General features: G+C 43.3%; 1 protein-coding gene across 1 annotated transcript in view; it reads right to left on the reverse strand.

Moving 5' to 3' along the window:
* LOC138950660 (treslin-like) overlaps window positions 1–17,966 on the reverse strand; it is a 30,312-nt gene extending 12,346 nt beyond the window's left edge. The window contains exons 1-15 of the mRNA XM_070322405.1: window positions 17,934–17,966; window positions 16,185–16,560; window positions 15,596–15,659; window positions 14,425–14,701; window positions 13,846–14,095; window positions 13,316–13,430; window positions 12,509–12,712; window positions 12,130–12,287; window positions 10,792–10,943; window positions 10,096–10,205; window positions 8,999–9,086; window positions 7,673–7,755; window positions 7,079–7,285; window positions 6,193–6,286; window positions 5,536–5,599 (exon numbers count right to left, since the gene is read on the reverse strand). Of these exons, the coding sequence (XP_070178506.1) occupies window positions 5,536–5,599; window positions 6,193–6,286; window positions 7,079–7,285; window positions 7,673–7,755; window positions 8,999–9,086; window positions 10,096–10,205; window positions 10,792–10,943; window positions 12,130–12,287; window positions 12,509–12,712; window positions 13,316–13,430; window positions 13,846–14,095; window positions 14,425–14,701; window positions 15,596–15,659; window positions 16,185–16,560; window positions 17,934–17,966 (2,275 nt within the window). The remainder of the gene's footprint in view (window positions 1–5,535; window positions 5,600–6,192; window positions 6,287–7,078; window positions 7,286–7,672; window positions 7,756–8,998; window positions 9,087–10,095; window positions 10,206–10,791; window positions 10,944–12,129; window positions 12,288–12,508; window positions 12,713–13,315; window positions 13,431–13,845; window positions 14,096–14,424; window positions 14,702–15,595; window positions 15,660–16,184; window positions 16,561–17,933) is intronic.
* Between the last annotated feature and the right edge of the window lie 416 nt (window positions 17,967–18,382).

The following is an 18,382-nucleotide window of genomic DNA, read 5'->3' on the forward strand; positions in this document are numbered from 1 at the left end:
AGTGTTTCACCCCCTGCAGAGTGAAGTCGAGGAACTGACTGTCCTTGTTCGACTGAATCTCCTTCTGTCTGGCAACCATTGCCAGAGAACAGAAGCGAGATTCCTCTGAGACAGGGGAGACTCTCCAGGTCTCCCTAGTAGCCAGCTCCGTGAACTGGGACTGCGAGAGGAAGAGATCCCTCCTACAGAGGACCGCTTGGGAGAACTGTAGGGAGGAAAGACGCAATTGCTCCTCCTTGACCTTGGCCAAGGTGGTCAAAAGGGCAGAGACATCGTCCGCATATTGTTCTTCACTGAGAGTGAAAGGAACCAGCGAATCGATCGATGACCGAGACAGAGTTCGAACAAGAGTCTCTGCAACGGAGGACAGTTCGATCTGCCGACGTCCAACCTCCTCAGCAGAGAGGAGGAAGCCTCAGAAACCGGCAGAACCGGATCATACTTGATCGGTTTAGCCAGAAGAGGCAGCAATTCCCGGAGAACCGGAAGGGTAGCCCTAGGGAGTGCAAAAGACACCAGCCAGCTCTGGCTCTGAGTGGACAAGCTAAGCTTCCTATTGCCCGTAGGCACAAAGGAAGAGGCTTGAGAAGCCGACGCCACCCACTGCTGAGCTGATACCGGAACTGGACCAAAAGGAAGCAGTAACGGAACAGGCACTGGCCGAATACCACTCCCTGCATGTGCTGGACGAACCAGCGAATGCAAAAGTTGGTAAGCCACTGACGGAGACTCGGCGAACCGGAAGGAAGAAACATCCTCCTGTGCCGGCCGGAAGTCCGCCATGGCCGAAGGAACGAACGGAGCGGAAGAGTCCGCAGCCACCACCCCTTCGGGGAAAAAACGAGACGCTACTTCCACCGCGATGTCAAGAACAGACTTGAGCTTCGACGGAAACACGCCCCGAGACTCCTCGTTGACCCCTGATGGAGCATCAGAATAGTCACACATGGAGCCATGACCAAAGCCACAGTTCCGGAAGCAGAAGCATGCCCTGGCAAACCGGAAACCGGAAATGCCTGTGCACGAACATCATCCTGCAACCCAGAACCTTGTGAAGGTAAGGGTAGGCAGGACGACCATCCGTAAAAAACCCGGAGCTGGATGAGCTGACGTCACTCCCTCATCCGAGTGGAGTGATGCCTGCTCAAGCCTAGGCACTAAAAGGCCGGAAGGCGTACGCTGGAATCCACCCTCTGGTATCCGGAAGGAAGCACCAGAAGAGGAAGCAGCATGTCCGGCCGAAACCGGAAGTGTAGCCGACGAAACCGCGGAATGCGGAATTGAAGACTGCCCTGGTTGACTTCGAGATCCGGAAGGACCGGAAAATCAGTGAATACTCCATACTGACGCAGCCGCCGTAGCGTGCCTGCGTGGACGGATCATCACTTCTGGCGAGTGCCGGTAGTGTAGCCGACAGAACCGCGCAATGCGGAAGCGAAGGCTGCACTGAAACCAAAAACACCAGTTCCGGAAGCAGAAGCATGCCCTGGCAAACCGGAAACCGGAAATGCCTGTACACGACCATCATCCTGCAGCCCAGAACCTTGTGAAGGTAAAGGGTAGGCAGGACGACCATCCGCAAAAACCGGAGCTGGATGAGCTGACGTCACTCCCCCATCAGAGTGGAGTGATGCCTGCTCAAGCCTAGGCACTAACTGGCCGGAAGGCGTACGCTGGAATCCACCCACTGGTATCCGGAAGGAAGCACCAGAAGAGGAAGCAGCGTGTCCGGCCGAAACCGGAAGTGTAGCCGTCGAAACCGCGCAATGCGGAAGTGAAGGCTGCACTGGTTGACTTCGTGATCCGGAAGGACCGGAAGTCAGTGAATACTCCATCCTGCCGCGACCGCCTTAGCGTGCCGGAGCGGACGGATCATCACTTCCGGCAAGTGCCGGTAGTGTAGCCGACGAAACCGCGCAATGCGGAAGCGAAAGCTGCACTGGTTGACTTCGCGATCCGGAAGGACCGGAAGTCAGTGAATACTCCATCCTGCCGCGACCGCCTTAGCGTGCCGGAGCGGACGGATCATCACTTCCGGCAAGTGCCGGAAATGCGGCAGCCGAAACCGACTGCCGCAGCTGTTCGATCAAATCCGGGGCCTTGTAGGTTATCGCCGGAAATGAAAGATCAGCATGGTATCGGTCGTGACCCGATGCGAAAGAGCTGTCTCCCGAGAGAGAACGTCCAGGCGCCTCACGAGGGCTATCGGACCAGCTCTGCTTACCAGCCGCAGCTGAAGAGGGAGGACGCTGCTCCAAACCGGAAATGGACGGCAAAGACACGGAAGCCAACTCCCGGACGTCACTGCCAGATGCCGGAAACGCCAAAAAACTGGCGACGGAACGCTGGAACTCTGCTTGCACCAAGCTGCGGATTCCCGGAACCAGTGTCTAAAACAGAAAGGAACCAACGCACCCTGCACAGGTGCTAACAACGAGGACGAAGTCTCCGTAGTAGAGAACCGGAGCAGACGTAACCATAGCGCTAGGCGCCACAAAAGATAGCAGAAGTAGTAACAGCGCTAGGCGCCGAAAAAGGTACAGACAACAAATAGTTACGTTCTTGGTCTGTACAAGTAAAACTGCTAAAGAAGAAGCCTAAGGCTTAAAATTTCCCCATGGGGTCTGACTTGCCACAGCGGTTGTCTGAATCAGACATGCTGTCAAATCCATGTAAACAACACGAAAACATTTTACTGAACGTAAGTCTAAACGACTGAAAACTCAGTAAAAAACACACACTTTCGCGTCAACAAAATACGATAGCTACACTTGCCCAACAAAAACAGAGGCACGTAAAGCTACAAACAAAGTCACACGAGCTAGAAAACTAACTCACACCACAAAATGGCGAAACACGCAAGTAACTGACACACAAGTCAACAACGCGTGGCAACGCGAAAAAATTTACTGAAACGTAAGTCTAAACGACTGAAAACACAGTAAACACGCACTCTTTCGCGTCAACAAAATACGATAGCTATACTTGCCCAACAAAAACAGAGGCACGTAGAGCTACAAACAAAGTCACACGAGCTAGAGAACAAACTCACACAACAAAATGGCGAAACACGCAAGTAACTGACACACAAGTCAACGACGCGTGACAACGCGAAAAAATTTACTGACACGTAAGTCTAAACGACTGAACACAGTAAACACACACTCTTTCGCGTCAACAAAATACTATAGCTACACTTGCCCAACACAGAAAGGGGCACGCAGAGCTACGAGCAAAGTCATACGAGCTAGCTAACTAACTCACACAACAAAATGGCTAAACACGCAAGTCACTGACACACAAGTCCGCAAAAAACGGACAACGTACAGTAACGAAAACAGCGCAAACAACCAACAACAAACGGGAACGAGCTCACCAAACTGTAGGCAAGGCGAGCAGAAAAGCTGGGTAACGTGGCCGGCGGGTGTCACTCAAACACACAAGGTCAGCCACAGAGCGTCAAAAAGTGAACCGTCCTCTCCGAGGTGAAAAGAACGTATGAGATAGGCACGTGTTCCTAGAGGAAGTGACGTGGCACACTCCCGTATGGGAGGTAACTCCCAGTGTGCTGGCCCATTACCAAAGCTACTTTCACTTTCGTTTTGGTGATGGGTTGCTTCCCTTTAAAAATTTTAGCCGGGTAAGCGTTTTTCAGTGATAAGCATCTCAGGTGACTCAATGCTAATGTGATTCGGAGTAAGAATATGTTATTTAATATAGCTATATAATCTGAGATTATGTATAATCATTGTAATACAGGACTATGAGCCTGTCTCAAAAGGTCGTGGAGTAAGACCCCAGGTCTATTTGTACGAGGTATTTGTTGTTACTGTAGTCACTGATTGTGAGACTTTGGTTTCCTTCTACTTTAGTGCCAGAGAACACAGAAACAAAGCGTGTCTATACCAAAATGACGAGATGTATCACATTTGTAAGCGAGCTTTTCAAAGCAGAAACAGGGCTATTCGCTGTATTTTTCGACCACGAAGGTCCCGTTGCTGTCAATATTCTGTCTACTAACAGCACTGTCATTGTCACGTACTATGCTGAAACCTTTTTACTCAAACTTACTTCTGACTTTAGCAGTCAGCGACCAAACTGCGAAACCAAGACTTCCCTTCTCCTCCATGAAAATGTCAGTCTCCACAAAAGAAGGGCCGTAACTTCATTCTTAAAATACCAAATGATCCCATTTTTGCCTCACACATTCTTCAGACCTGATTACACCCCTTGTGATTTCTGGTTATACCCTCTTTGAAAATCAGACTTTTTGCCAACAAGTTTTACTGCACCCGGGACCAAAAAAAAGACGTCAAATCAGAGCTCAAAAGCAACCCCAAATAAGGCCACCTTAAGGCCTCTTCTGATTGGCTCAGGCACTTGTGACTTTGCATCGATGTAGGAGGAGAGTAGTTCTGATGACTGCTGTATTTTGGGCCAGATACGCCAAACAGTCTCTGCGAAAATCACATTTGATCATTTTGTTTGGATCATACCTCGTATAGTTGTCATTTTTTTCATTCATCGAGTTGAAAACTAATTTTAAGAAATGCTGTATCCTGAATCCTTGGAGAGATATATATATATATATATGATAAAACTGTTATTGAAAAATTAACTACATTGTGATGTTATTGCGGAAAACCTTCAGATCTAGAGAAATATTTGTGCACTGAAACAGGGACATTGCATGTCAGACTTTTCTTCCAATGTTTTTATACACGGCAATAAAACGTTGTGACATTTGTGTGTGGTACTGCTTTGATATTAATAAAACGATGCACTTCAGCACATTATTTTCTCAACAGCAACAAAAAAATATGTTTTCATCGACTCACCAAGTGATAATAAATAATGATAATAACAATAAAACATTCTTTTATAGCGTTGTTCACCGCCAAATGGCAGTCTCATGGCGCTTTACATTAGACATTAAAATTCAACATTTTACATATAAAGAGTTTCCTCGTAGGAAATAACATACGAGCATTATAACAAAAATTCAAAAATTCATAGACAACGACCACTTACAGTCATATAAGATAATCTAGCAAAATTGTTTTTAAAAAGATGAAAATACATAAGATAAGTAATAGACACATAGTTACACCTAAAAAGTCTGACAATAAAACAGAACTTATATAAAAGCGTACAGATCTAAAACAGAACAAAGATGTAACACAGACTGTGGGGCAACAAATTAAACAACTAACAACAGGCACACTGTATTATAATAATACATTAGGACTTTTAAACCCAATACACATTAAAACATCGAATTCAATTCATCATACAATACAGGCATTAATACTGATAGTTAACTTTTTATAAACAACAACAAGATACACATATGATCCCCTAGAAGGTTTAAAAACAACCAGTCAACAAGCAAACTTATCATTCAGCACTTTCACTCACAAGTCACATGTGATGAGGTACAAGCACTGTTTTCCCTTTGTACATAAACTAACTTTTTGTTTTCTTCACACAGAGTCAGTCATAGGTTGGTATACACTAGACAAAACTGAAAAATACCTTTCACTTTATGCTGCTTCTTCGGGGTCTTGCGTTCCTTTTTAGCCTTGTTCTTCAAATCAGCCTGGTTGACAGATACAAGTACGTGACAATCTAAAAAATGCAATAGTAATTATCCCATTTCTACAAACCACAATGAAAATCCAGAATTATTTGCGTATAATAATAATAATAATAATAATAATAATGATAGCTTACATACCGCGAACCACAGCAGTCTATGCTCTCTGTGCTTTACATATTAACTATGTATAAGAACATACTATTTAACATAAAATCAAATACATATATTCTAGCAAAAGAACATAACAATAAACTTACAACAGATTCTAACAAAATAACATAACAATAAACTTACAACAGTTTGGACAAGTAAAGTAATGATCAATGCCAATGTTTAGAAACCAAACGTGGTTTTTTCTGACATGCTTCTTTCTCACTGCAAATTATAGACACACATGGTCTTTCTTTTCTTTATTTGGTGTTTAACGTCGTTTTCAACCACGAAGGTTATATCGCGACGAACACACATGGTCAACAAAACGTATAGCTCTAAGGCAATATGAAAAATACATAACTCAATTAGAGTCAGCTGAGAGTTCTGTCATGTGCAGCCACAGGGCACTACAATCTAAAGTGTACAGACATGACAGCTACCTTTGGCTTGGCCACCACTTTGGTTTGGACCTGAATCTGTCGCTTCTTGCCGCGACCTGTCAGGCTTGGGTGAGAACGCAGGCTGGTTCGTGTTCTGCAACAATCAAAAGAATTTGTTTACACGCCAAACCAAATAAGAAAATCAGATAAAAGACTATATTTATATGGAAGTGAGCAGGGAGTGGAAGGAAAATAAGAGGTAAGTTGAGAGAGAAGGTAACAAATCTCATAATGTTTGGTTGATGAACAACAAGAAGCAAAAGAAAGGACAACCTCTTTCACTAATTCACCCACACCCACACACAACTTGGCATCTGAGAGGGAGAAGAGGCCTGGGGGCCCGGGTAGCTCAGGTGGTAGAGCACTGGACTTGTGATCGAAAGGTCGCTGGTTCGAATCCGGGCCGGGCCGGACATGGGTCAACTTTATGTGCAGCCCCAGAGACGGTATCCATCTCCCACCCCCCGTGTCACCGCAGTGGCACGTAAAAGACCTCGGTTATTCTGCCATAAGTGCAGATGGCTGAGACTACTTAAACACGCATACACTTGTGTATCTCATCTAAAGTCGGGTTAAAACCCGGGAATATGCCCCTAATGGCTTTGCCGTGAGGGCGTAAAACTTGAATTTCTCTCTCCCGAGAAGAGGCCACACAAACAAAACAGCTGCACCTCAGTCACACCCTTAGCACAGACAAACTTTAAGAACTTTCAAAATAATACAGTGGAACCCTCCAAAAATCTTAGAAAATTAGGTCTTAAAAAGGAGAGAGTCTTAAATTGGGGTAGATTGAGAGGTTTTCAACAGAAAGTCTGTAGAAGGGAACATCTCTGCAAAATGGCTACACAAGGGAGGGTCTTAAAAGGGGAGGTTTCACTGTACTCACTTCACTTTCTGGGAGTTGGTGGACTGGTTGCTGTCGGGGGGAGCCGAGAGGGCAGAGTCAGGCCCCACGCTACGCAGACTGGCGGCAGACAATGGCCCCACACTGGGGGTGGTGCCCGGCGACCCAAAGCCGGCTAGGGCTGCTGGCAGCGGCTGCATCAACTCGTCATAGATGGTCACCAGCACCTGCGGCAGGGTGGTCAGGTAGCTGCACGGAACAGAGATACAGGATCAGATACAGTACACACGGGCACAATGGCTTAGTGAATAAGACGCCAGCCTCCCAAGCGGAAGTTTGAGTGTTAAACTCTCCCAGAAAGCAAGCTTAAAGGGAAAATACCTAAGAGAAAAGGCCCTCATATTGCTTTCAAAGTTATACCAACAGACGGGCGCAACGGCCAAGTGGTTAAGATGACGGCCTCCCAAGCGGAAGGTCATGGGTTTGAATCCCCACGCCTGGTTGGTCAAAGGTGAAGATCTCCCGCGTCAACTTATTTGGAGACCTGCTAATGCCTTTTTTCCCTTCGTGTGTGCACACAAGCACAAGACCAAGTGCGCACAGAAAAAGTCATGTAATCAATGACAAATCTCTTACCTGCTCAACACAGTGTTGTCCAAGAAGTGAGGCACCTCTCCTGCATCAGCAGCAAACAGCAGTGACCGAAGTAATTCCACAATCTGCAACAGAATCAAGGAAAGAAATTGTTGCTTGTTTCTTTGTCCATGAAAAACAAAGTACAAGTTTATTCGTGAGACCTATTAAATGCAAAGACCTCTAACATCATGCAAATTTATACTTCTTGTAAGAGTGTAACTTTTTATACATATATTACTTAACTATAGATTCAATGTGTGTGCTGACAGAAAGCAGATGATAACAGTTGGATATCAGTCTATGCAATATGTGTTGTACCCAATGCTAACCAAAGTCATGAAACTGAGCGATGATTGAAAGAAATTCTGTGCACACACACACACACACATTCAAATAAATGTTATGCGAACTATTTGATTTTTGAGGATTGTTTTTTTGTTTGTTTGTTTGTTCATGGGCTGAAACTCCCACGGCTTTTACGTGTATGACAGTTTTTACCCCGCCATTTAGGCAGCCATACGCCGCTTTCGGAGGAAGCATGCTGGGTATTTTCGTGTTTCTATAACCCACCGAACTCTGACATGGATTACAGGATCTTTTTCGTGCGCACTTGGTCTTGTGCTTGCGTGTACACACGGGGGTGTTCGGACACCGAGGAGAGTCTGCACACAAAGTTGACTCTGAGAAATAAATCTCTCGCCGAACGTGGGGACGAACTCACGCTGACAGCGGCCAACTGGATACAAATCCAGCGCGCTACCGACTGAGCTACATCCCCGCCCTGATTTTTGAGGATGAAAGTCACTTGTTGATTCCAATGCTTGCTATTCTCTCAGCTGCCAGGAGACTGGTTCCGTATAACTCTCACTTACTCTAATCGGACATGTTGTATGCATTTAGGGCGCTTACTTCCCTTTGGTTCCCATAAACATGTCCAGTATCAGATTTTCAAAATGCAAAAGGTCTGCATGAACGTTTTGAGAATCTTGCTTCAGAACTGTATTTGCTTCTGGTACACTGCTGTCAGAACACATATCAAAACTGAAAAAGGCAGGATTCTGGCTTTTGGTAAAGCCGCATGCAACCCTGCTTTATTTTTGTTCAGTACATCTTGTTTCAGCTGTACCACTGAATCTGTCTTTCATCAGTGCATCTTTCATCACTACAGTGGAAGCCCCCTTTTAAGACCACCTGATTTAAGACTCCCTCCTTTTTAAGACTTTCTGTTCATAAGCTCTGTAAAATTACCCCCATTTTAAGACCTGATTTTCTCAGTTTTGGAGGTCTTAAACGGGGAGTTCCACTGTACTTGTTGACAAAACCCACCTCATCTGCGGTCTGTTCCTGCTGGGAAGGGTCCACACCACTGCACACAGACTCCATCTCCAGACGCAGCAAGATCTGAAGCTTGAACCTGTGCACACACATCAAAACTCTGATCATCTTCACCGTCAACACTATTGATGGAAGTTAAAACAAGCAGGTTGAGGGGAGAGGTGACACAACAAATTGATACCGACTATTTGCAATTAAAAACAAAATATATTTGGATGTACATGTACTTTTAATCAAAAAAGCACGAAAAGGCAGATTCATGCCAATCTTTTGTTTTGTTTTTACCAAACACCAACGTTAAAAAAAAGGGAAAAAAAAGAAAAGATTTCTTCCCAAAAGTCACAAAATAGCACACCATGCTCACTCTCTCTTTATGTGTACAAACACCACAATCAACTGTTGGCACTGTTGTTATTACTAACAAGCAAAAGTGTCTGATCAATATGTGTACACGTCATCAACATCAGACGGCATTGCTGTTTATAGTCAACTAAAAGTGTCTAACTTTTCTATGAGGTGTCCACTGCCATACAGTTTGTCAGTATTAACAACAAATCAACCAGATATATCCAGAAAAGTCTCAAAGCAGCAGCATCAAAAAGTAGAAACATGAAGGGTGCCAGTCATAGCTACCAACAGCAATCAAGAACCTGATTTTTCTCTTGACCTCAATAAAAAAAACAAGAGGCGAAGCCTTCAAGGCTCACGTAAGAAATCGACAAACAGTAACACAAACTCAATCACTCCGTCACACATACACACACACACACACAGTAAGCATAGGTGACACTGTGCAAGAAAGCGAGACACTAGATCTAGATCTGTCTGTCTGCATGTAGCCTGTAACTTACAGGGACACGACTGCCAACTAGTCTCGGCCCGCTCAAAATAACAATGACCGAGACTTTCAGTAATTCCTTCGCGTGACGTCTAACCCTCTTACGCCATAATGTGACGTCTTCAAATGTTAAAGTTTCTACCACAGACATACACACGCACACACGCACAGACAGACAAAGTTACGATCGCATAGGCTACACTTACGTGAGCCAAAAAAAAGCAGATAGGCAATACAAACTCCATCTTACTCTATGATCTTGTTCTGTCCATCCTCTTCTGATGGAAGATTCTGATAGTACGCCTTCAGGTCTTTGCAGGACTTCAGAGTCTTCTCCCTTAGAAACTCAGCTGCACTCTTCTGAAAAGCAACAAACACAGATAAGTCTGCTTTCTTTGAGAGGCTCACAAAGCAATACAACCAATTCTGCATGAAGAAGCAAGATCAATGAAGAAGAGAGCATGTGAATACAGTAGGTCAGAAAATTCTTTGACTAAGAGTAAGTCATCAAACTGCAACATTCTGACAGAAAAAATCAACCCTTTGACTTCAGGCTAAGAAAGAGACAAATGCTGATATTCGCTGATTCAGGTCACATAAAAGAAATGGTCAATGAATGTTTCACAGCCCCCCTCCTTTAAATAAAATGGGAAGGGACTTGTTGGTTTACATGTAGCTCATAGTCATTCCCAAACCAATGTAGCCCCATTAATGTTAATGCAAAGAAACTAACTTGTTGACATGAGCATTTTGCTACGAGGTTTAAAACTGTCATGCGACTATGATAATCAAACACAATTTTCCATTGCTACAGTACCACTGATGTTGCCTGAAAAATAGAAATGGATTAAGGACTCAGCAGCGTTTTGCCGAAAGTGCATGAAGGCTTCTAAAACCTGCCCAATGCCATGAATCGGACACAACACATACACAGACACAAACTTACCTGTGGGCATTCAGCATTTTGCTGCGCGGTCATGAAGTGCTGCGTGACAGTGACCATGGACTGCACTGCGGTTTCCATCCCTGACCCTGTCTCCAGCACGTGCTCATATTGCTCTTGTAGATACTGGCTCAAGTCTTCGACCGTCTTCACATCTGAAATTAAAAATTAACAAAACTTGACGAAATGTGAAAAGTAAGACGGAAATGAGTGGAAAAAAATAATAAAGATGTCAAAGGAATGGGGCGAGAGAGGTAGTTGAGGACAATAACAGGGAAATAAGGAGGAAAAGAGGTAGTTATGCTGATAATAATAATTTGAACAAAACAAACAAAGAACAGGGAAATTCTATTGCTGCTTTGCTTTGCTAGTTAGCATGGGTGAAACCTAGGAAAATCAAATTGACTGAAATTTTTTGGGGGCAGGGGTCCAGGGGCCGCCCAGGCCCTAGCGGGGTACGGGGCAGGGCCCCGTTAGGGGACCCAGTGGGGCAACGCCCCCCGCCCGAAAACGAATTTTTGCATTATTCATTGTGATTTTGTGGCCTTTCCTGGCCAAAAAATACACTATCATGCAGGTCAAAAAAATACCTTCAGATTCTAATGATATGGTAAAAAGGGTAAACAAAATCAAAACAATTCACAGAAGTAATCATTTTTCTTTTGTATCCTTTCACACTTGCATCTTCCAACACAACGACACAATTGACAACAATTAACATTGACAACAGCCATACTACATGAAATAGAAACTGAACAACTGAACAACTGAAATAAAAGTTCGAAATATTTGATTATAAGAAGCAAACATTGCCAGACAGGCATTGAAATAAATGATGAAACAGAATGTCACACATGCAAACAGCATGATGTAGCACTGCACAACGTAGCAACTAAGCAGTAGCATCTCTTATACTTATAGTGCAAACAAGTTCTCAAGGAAAAGCCCTTGAGTTTCAAGCACCAAACTTATCACACACAGTTTTAGTTTCATAAACTCCAACCCGGGCACACTGCAACCGGTTCACTATAGCAGTTCGAAAACGCGTTCCGCAAGTAGTTTCGGTTTAAAAAAAAAAAAATTGCAGATTGACGGAATTTCCGTCAGACTTATTTTCAGATTGACGGATTTCAGTCAATTGACGGGCTACTTTCACCCATGAGTTAGCCAGCCTTCAAGTCATTAAATCAATATTCTAAACTTCAAAACAGCTGTCTTATCAAACAAAGACAATTCTCTTGTAAAATATACTCTGGGTACAAAAGCACGAGAAAAACAACAACACAAAAATAATAAAGTCAGCAGCCAGTACAGAAGTCTTTTACACTAATCTTCACTGACCGATATGGCTGACATCCAGTCTGGGCAAAGCGTCCGCTGCGACGGGAGGGACGTAATCCCCATCCACCTCATCGTAGGGCAGACTGTTGCAGCGCATGGCTTTGCTCACCATCAGCAGTCCTCTCGGCAAGTTGGAATTACGCCTCCCGAGACCCGACCTATAATAGTCAAGGTCACCGTTATACAGTGCTCTCCACTACTGAAAAGAAACCTACCTTCTTCCGTGTGTCCAAATACCCCCCATCATTTTCATTAAAAAATTAAATAAATAATGAAAATTAAAAAAATAATACGAAGAAAGACACACACAAATACAATGTATCAGACACTCACACTCATACAAAGTGCACTGTGAAACACTGAAATAATAGTTACATACCTGCCCTCAGACCCACTAGCATCGTCCCTAGAGCGATCACTGGAGCCTGTCCTAGTGAGAGGGAGGAGAGATGCAGACACCTGGGGGGTACTCTGCTGGGAAGACTGAAGGAGGAGGGGGGTCTGGTTCTCCTGACGATAGGCCTGCTGAATGTCAACCAACACTGATTTTTCCCCATTGGACAGGTAGTTCATATCTTCCAATCTGAAAACATCAAAGTAATATCCTTTGTCACGATTCTGATACAAGTTACAACCATTTGAGTTTGAACTCAGACTGTCAAAAGATAGTTTTAAGATGGGTGCAATAACATAGTGCCTTATCTTCCTTCCTTCTACACACAAGAACAAGACTAAATACACACAAAACAGATCCTGTAATCCATGTCAGAGTTTGGTGGGTTATTAAAACATGAAAACACCAGGCATGAATCCCCCCAAAATATTATGATGCCTAAACTGGGACAAAAAAATACAGCCATGCCTGTAAAACTCATGCAAAAAACAGACGCTGAAGTGTCTTTTTCTTCTGAGACAACTTGGGTGTCCATGGCATTCTGCATCTCCAACACAAGAATTAACAAGGCAGGGGCAGTGTAAATCCATTCAAAGAGTCCACATTTACCAAGTTATCTTCATTATGTGCATGTGGGCTGCAACTTCCATGTCCACTTGTTTCTTTGCATGAATGAATTCTTTGCATGAATGGATCTTTTGATGTATGGCCGTCTTTTGCACATGTCATTTTAGGTAGACATGTTCAATTTTTGAGGGGATAACTAGTATCACAAGTAATGACATGAAATACCTGTTTGTAAGCTTGTCCAGTGCAGACTGTAGGTGTGAAACACTGCCACTGACATGCCAGGGGTTTAGCACACCTGTCCACAATGCTTGGCCTGCCTCCGGTTCATTACCATCTGCTGAAACATAGAGTAAATACATGTGTGAATATACCTGCGTGCATACAGGTGAGGCAGCATAGGAATGTTGTTTAGCTTTAATTCTTTAGCAAATTTGCCCAAATTGCCATAAAAGTGTCCATATCTTTAAGAAGTTTAGGATTAGGAAGTCCTTGGCGTCATGTTTCTCCCACCATGAAAAAGTAAGATTAAGAGATCTTTTGAAATGTTGGCAAAGTTTTCTGCAGACTAAAAAGAGAGCACAGTCAACTGCTCAACACAAATTTATACAGATAGCGATGAGAACAGAGATTCCTCTATCATATTCCTCAGGGTAGTCCTTAATAGGCTTAACCTTGTGTGCCTGTATGACTTTTAATATTCATTGCAAAACAGAGATTTAAGAATACAAAAGCAGCCCTTTTTTTTCAATTACCTCGGACAGCTTGTTTTCCATGAGAGGCAATGGCTTTTGCCGCCATGTCTTTGAATGCTTGCAGCGAAGACTTCCCAATGCTGGAATCCTGCGACTTCTCTGGTACTTTTGGTCCCAGTAGCGAAATCCCTTTTTCTACCTGTAGTGTCATGGCAAGGGACAGGTAGGACAGGTGAGCGCTCCTCGGAGATGCTGCTTCCAGCACAGCAAGATGTGGGGATGGCTGATTGCCTACTCTGCATGACAAAACCTGTCAACAACAACAAAATGTTTGTCAGCGTTTTGTAGAACTTGAATTAGTTGAATAACATTAATTCATTGATTTCCTTCCTCATCTCGACAGACAAAAATCACAGCAAAGTGGATATAGACCCATGGTGCAATTAAACGAAGAGAAGTAAATCAATTAAAAATGTTTTCCTGGTGCACAACATTTGTATTCACCTTTATCCAGCACGAAGAAACAAACAGATAACCAAATTTGCAGCAGACAAACGGACGCAAACACACACACAAACATAAAAAAACTAAATAAACACACAGTGACACACTCTTTAAAAACCAAAACAAACAGCTTACCAGACCCTGCTGCTGTGAATGAATAGCTTGTAAGAGAGAAGAGAAAGCAGTATGCTGCTCTGTTGGACAATTCTCAGCAACAAAACAGACAAAGTGATGGCCCAAGTTTGCCCCTAGCTGCCTGATGTGTGATTTTCCAAGCCGGCCACGCATCTCCAGATGTGAAGCGACCTTGCTTTGTGGTGTTTTTCTGGATGATCTCAATACACAGCAGCAATCCTCATCGTCTCCGCACAGCTGGAGATCCACTTGGTTGGCAACTTGTGATACAGGTGGCCTGAGAGAGATAGAAAAATCAATGTATAAAGCCAACTGTTCAGTTTAACTGTTATCAAATGGGTAAAAATGTTTTAGTCAAGACAAATTTTGCATGCAAAATGATTAAGTGGACATACAAGCATTGCCAATATCAACATTACAACACGTTTGTTAAAATTAAGAAAGTTCCTTCTTAAAGCCACATTCTCAGCAAGGTCTCAATGTTTAAATAATTTGGAGGTTTCATCTCATCAGAAAAGACCCACACATTACTATTAAAAAATTACTATTAAGCAGACCTGGAGCCCCTGTTTTGCACTTGGAGGATTCTCAAAGAAACGTGGCATATTTTCACAAAAATGAGTGTACTCCACACAGTATTCGAACATCCAAAATACTGGACGGCTTCGTGATGCACTTGTGAAGAAAAGTAGCCTAGGAATCTTTTTGATCGGATTATTTTTCACCCGACCGTACTGATCGTATTTTAGACAATCAAGCGTACACAATATGGCGAAATTGTATGGGTTTGTTTGTTTGTTCGCCCAGCCGACCACGAAGGGCCATATCAGGGCGGTGCTGCTTTGACATAATATAACGTGCGCCACACACAAGACAGAAGTCGCAGCACAGGCTTCATGTCTCACCCAGTCACATTATTCTGACACCGGACCAACCAGTCCTAGCACTAACCCCATAATGCCAGACGCCAGGCGGAGCAGCCACTAGATTGCCAATTTTAAAGTCTTAGGTATGACCCGGCCGGGGTTCGAACCCACGACCTCCCGATCACGAGGCGGACGCCTTACCACTAGGCCAACCATGCCGGTTTAATCGTATGGGTTCCCAGGTCTGATTAAGGTACCAATGTAATGAGCTTGTTTTACATCATTCAGAAAATGATAATACTGACCTGCCTGAACCAGTGTTTGTCACAGGTGCTAGTTGGATTCCAATCTCCATGGGTTCACCTTCATCTGAAAGCAAAAAAATAAAGACAATCTGCAATATTTTCTTGAAAACATTTCATTGTGCTCTTAAGTCAAAACCTTTTTATCTATTGTTACTGCCTAGCTCTACAAAACAATACTCGATAACCTCCTACTGTGACTTTTATAGAAAGACAATCTATAGCTTTAGTAAAAACTAAAATGTACACACGTTTTCCCTAGCTCATGTATGACTGTGTCATTCACTCATTGTGTATCCTTTGAATCCTTCCAATGTTGTAAATTTGTTCTGAACCAGATCTGGCAGTAACAACAACACTAACAGTAACACTTGTTTGTGATGTCGATCAAATCAACAATCTTCTACTTTTTATTTTTAGCAGTGAACCTTCAACACTGATTTGATGTTAAATGAATAATCAAACTGAGAAGAAGCTTCTTTCGTAATGCTGTTGACACCGACAGTACATCTTGGGGCAGTACATGATATCTCCTAAATATCCCCTATTTTATTCAACATTGCGCCATGTTTTGAAAGAAAAGTACACACACCTTTTCCTCCAATGGTAAGCATCAACACCCTCACAGAACTAGTATTATCTCGCTGCACAGGACCAGAACTTTTTCCTTGCAGTCCACAGGTGACCAAAGCACTGCATGCAGACATGGAGGTAAAGGAAGACAGTGCAACAGCCACTTCATCACTTCCGTCCTTCTCCCCGCTACAAGAATTGCTGTCAGTCCCAGTGTTTGATTTTCCCCAGAAGTCTGAGCCAGCATCCCCTGAGGCTGATGCTACCTGTGCAAAGTGGCGCTGCTGATCAGGTGCGGCCAGGTGAGTGACCAGGGACTGGAATGGTACCAGAGCTCCTCCAAGACTTCTGAGGGAAGCTGCCACTATCTCGTAGCTCTTCTTGTCAGGAGCAACCTGCAAGTGCAACCGCACTAAACTGTTAATTTGTTAGTGTTACTGTTAGGCTTAAGAAGTACACTATACATTGTAAACGTAAGTTTTATTAATTATATTACACTCACAGTACATTCCTTATGTTACTGTATTACCCATGGCCATGGCAATAGTAATACACTCTACACTTTTTCAACCTGAGTTAACTTAATTTATTATTCTACTTTCTAGTTCTAATTTCTAAACCTAATTCTTGTGAAATGTGATTGTGACTGAACAAACAGAATAGATTATCCACAGACCTAAATAATTTGGAAGATCTTATTATAAGAAAACATAAAACAAATAGACTTTTAGTAAACAGAAACAAAGATTGCCTTAAGTTATTAAATGAGCTGTATCACTATCACTAGTATCACTATCAGCCCTCATTTTTAGTGGGCTAGCTCACATATCATCAGGCATGGGAATTGAAAAAAGTAAAAAAGGCTGAACATTTATTTGTAAATAATATCAATTGTATGCGTGTATCAAAACAGTAAAAGTAAAACACATGAATGAATCCCACTTCTTCAGTGCTTGTTCATTCAGTCGGTCCTTGTCAAAGTAATAAAACAATAAAAACAATGTAACCCAAACTTACTGAACGTGCAGTTGCATCATTTGGCGCTTGATAGCGCCCAATGTCCACCCAGTAAAGATGAATTTTACGCTGGTAACAAAATTCTTTCTGCAACATCTGAGACATGAATGATTCAGTGAACACATCTTGGTCCATAACCACTTTGTTTGAATAATGTCTCAGTGTCTTTTTGTCACACGGCACTCTGCTGATCAAGAAGACATAGTTTGAGTTAGTTCTACTACTGCATTCACTCTGCCCTTTTCTGCTTTTCACGGGTGATCCGATGTCTGGCATTTCCCACTGGAAATCATGTAGAGTTTCTGTTAAACATTTTGACAGATGTCGAGCTGGATACGACGGAGCTGTTGATCCTCTCCTTGTGGTCTGTCCCTGTTGACTTTTTTTGCTTGGTGGTAGAATGTCTGTGGCTGTGGTCTTCTGCTGATCAAGTGTCACATTTTTTAAATTTCTTTCAAACTCTTCAAAGTATTTCAGTTTAAAGTCTTTGAATGATGAAGAAGAGTCCACTTTTATAGGCTGACCGTCGAGATCAAAAAGTTTGTACCCCCATTTTAGAGTTTTGCTCTTGGATTTACTTTTGAGATGGTTTGATCGAAGCTGGCAGTTCAAGGAGCAAAGGATACGAAAGATGCAAAGCGAGATCGCTTCCTCCCACTTCGTTCCGCGTTGTCGACAAGTTGACACGTCGACTAGAAACACAGCTTGCGTGTCGCAAGAACTTCCAGACATGATGGTCTATCCGCTTTACGTCTGGTGAAGCTGCAAAAGTCTCAAGCGACATTGTGACATACTTCTTCCTTTGAGTGGCTAGGAATCACAGTCCTTCGCGCCGCCATTTTGAACATTTACTTCCCGTCGAACAACACTACTTCCGTTAGAAGAATAAGGTCAAGGGCAAACTAACTTTCGTTTCGTATGGTGCTACATACCCACGTGTGTGTGTGTGTTACGATGTGTGTGTCACGGTGTGTGTGTGTGTGTGTGTGTGTGTGTGTGTGTGTGTGTGTGTGTGTGTGTTACGATGTGTGTGTCACGGTGTGTGTGTGTGTGTGTGTGTTACGATGTGTGTGTCACGGTGTGTGTGTGTGTGTGTGTGTGTGTGTGTGTGTGTCTCACAGCGTGAGTGTGTGTGTGTGTGTGTGTGTGAGAGTGTTCAAGTTACACATCTTTACCCAATTCTCAATTGTCATGCTCAGT

This window comes from Littorina saxatilis, linkage group LG1 (assembly GCF_037325665.1).
Source record: "Littorina saxatilis isolate snail1 linkage group LG1, US_GU_Lsax_2.0, whole genome shotgun sequence".
Taxonomy (NCBI): domain Eukaryota; kingdom Metazoa; phylum Mollusca; class Gastropoda; order Littorinimorpha; family Littorinidae; genus Littorina; species Littorina saxatilis.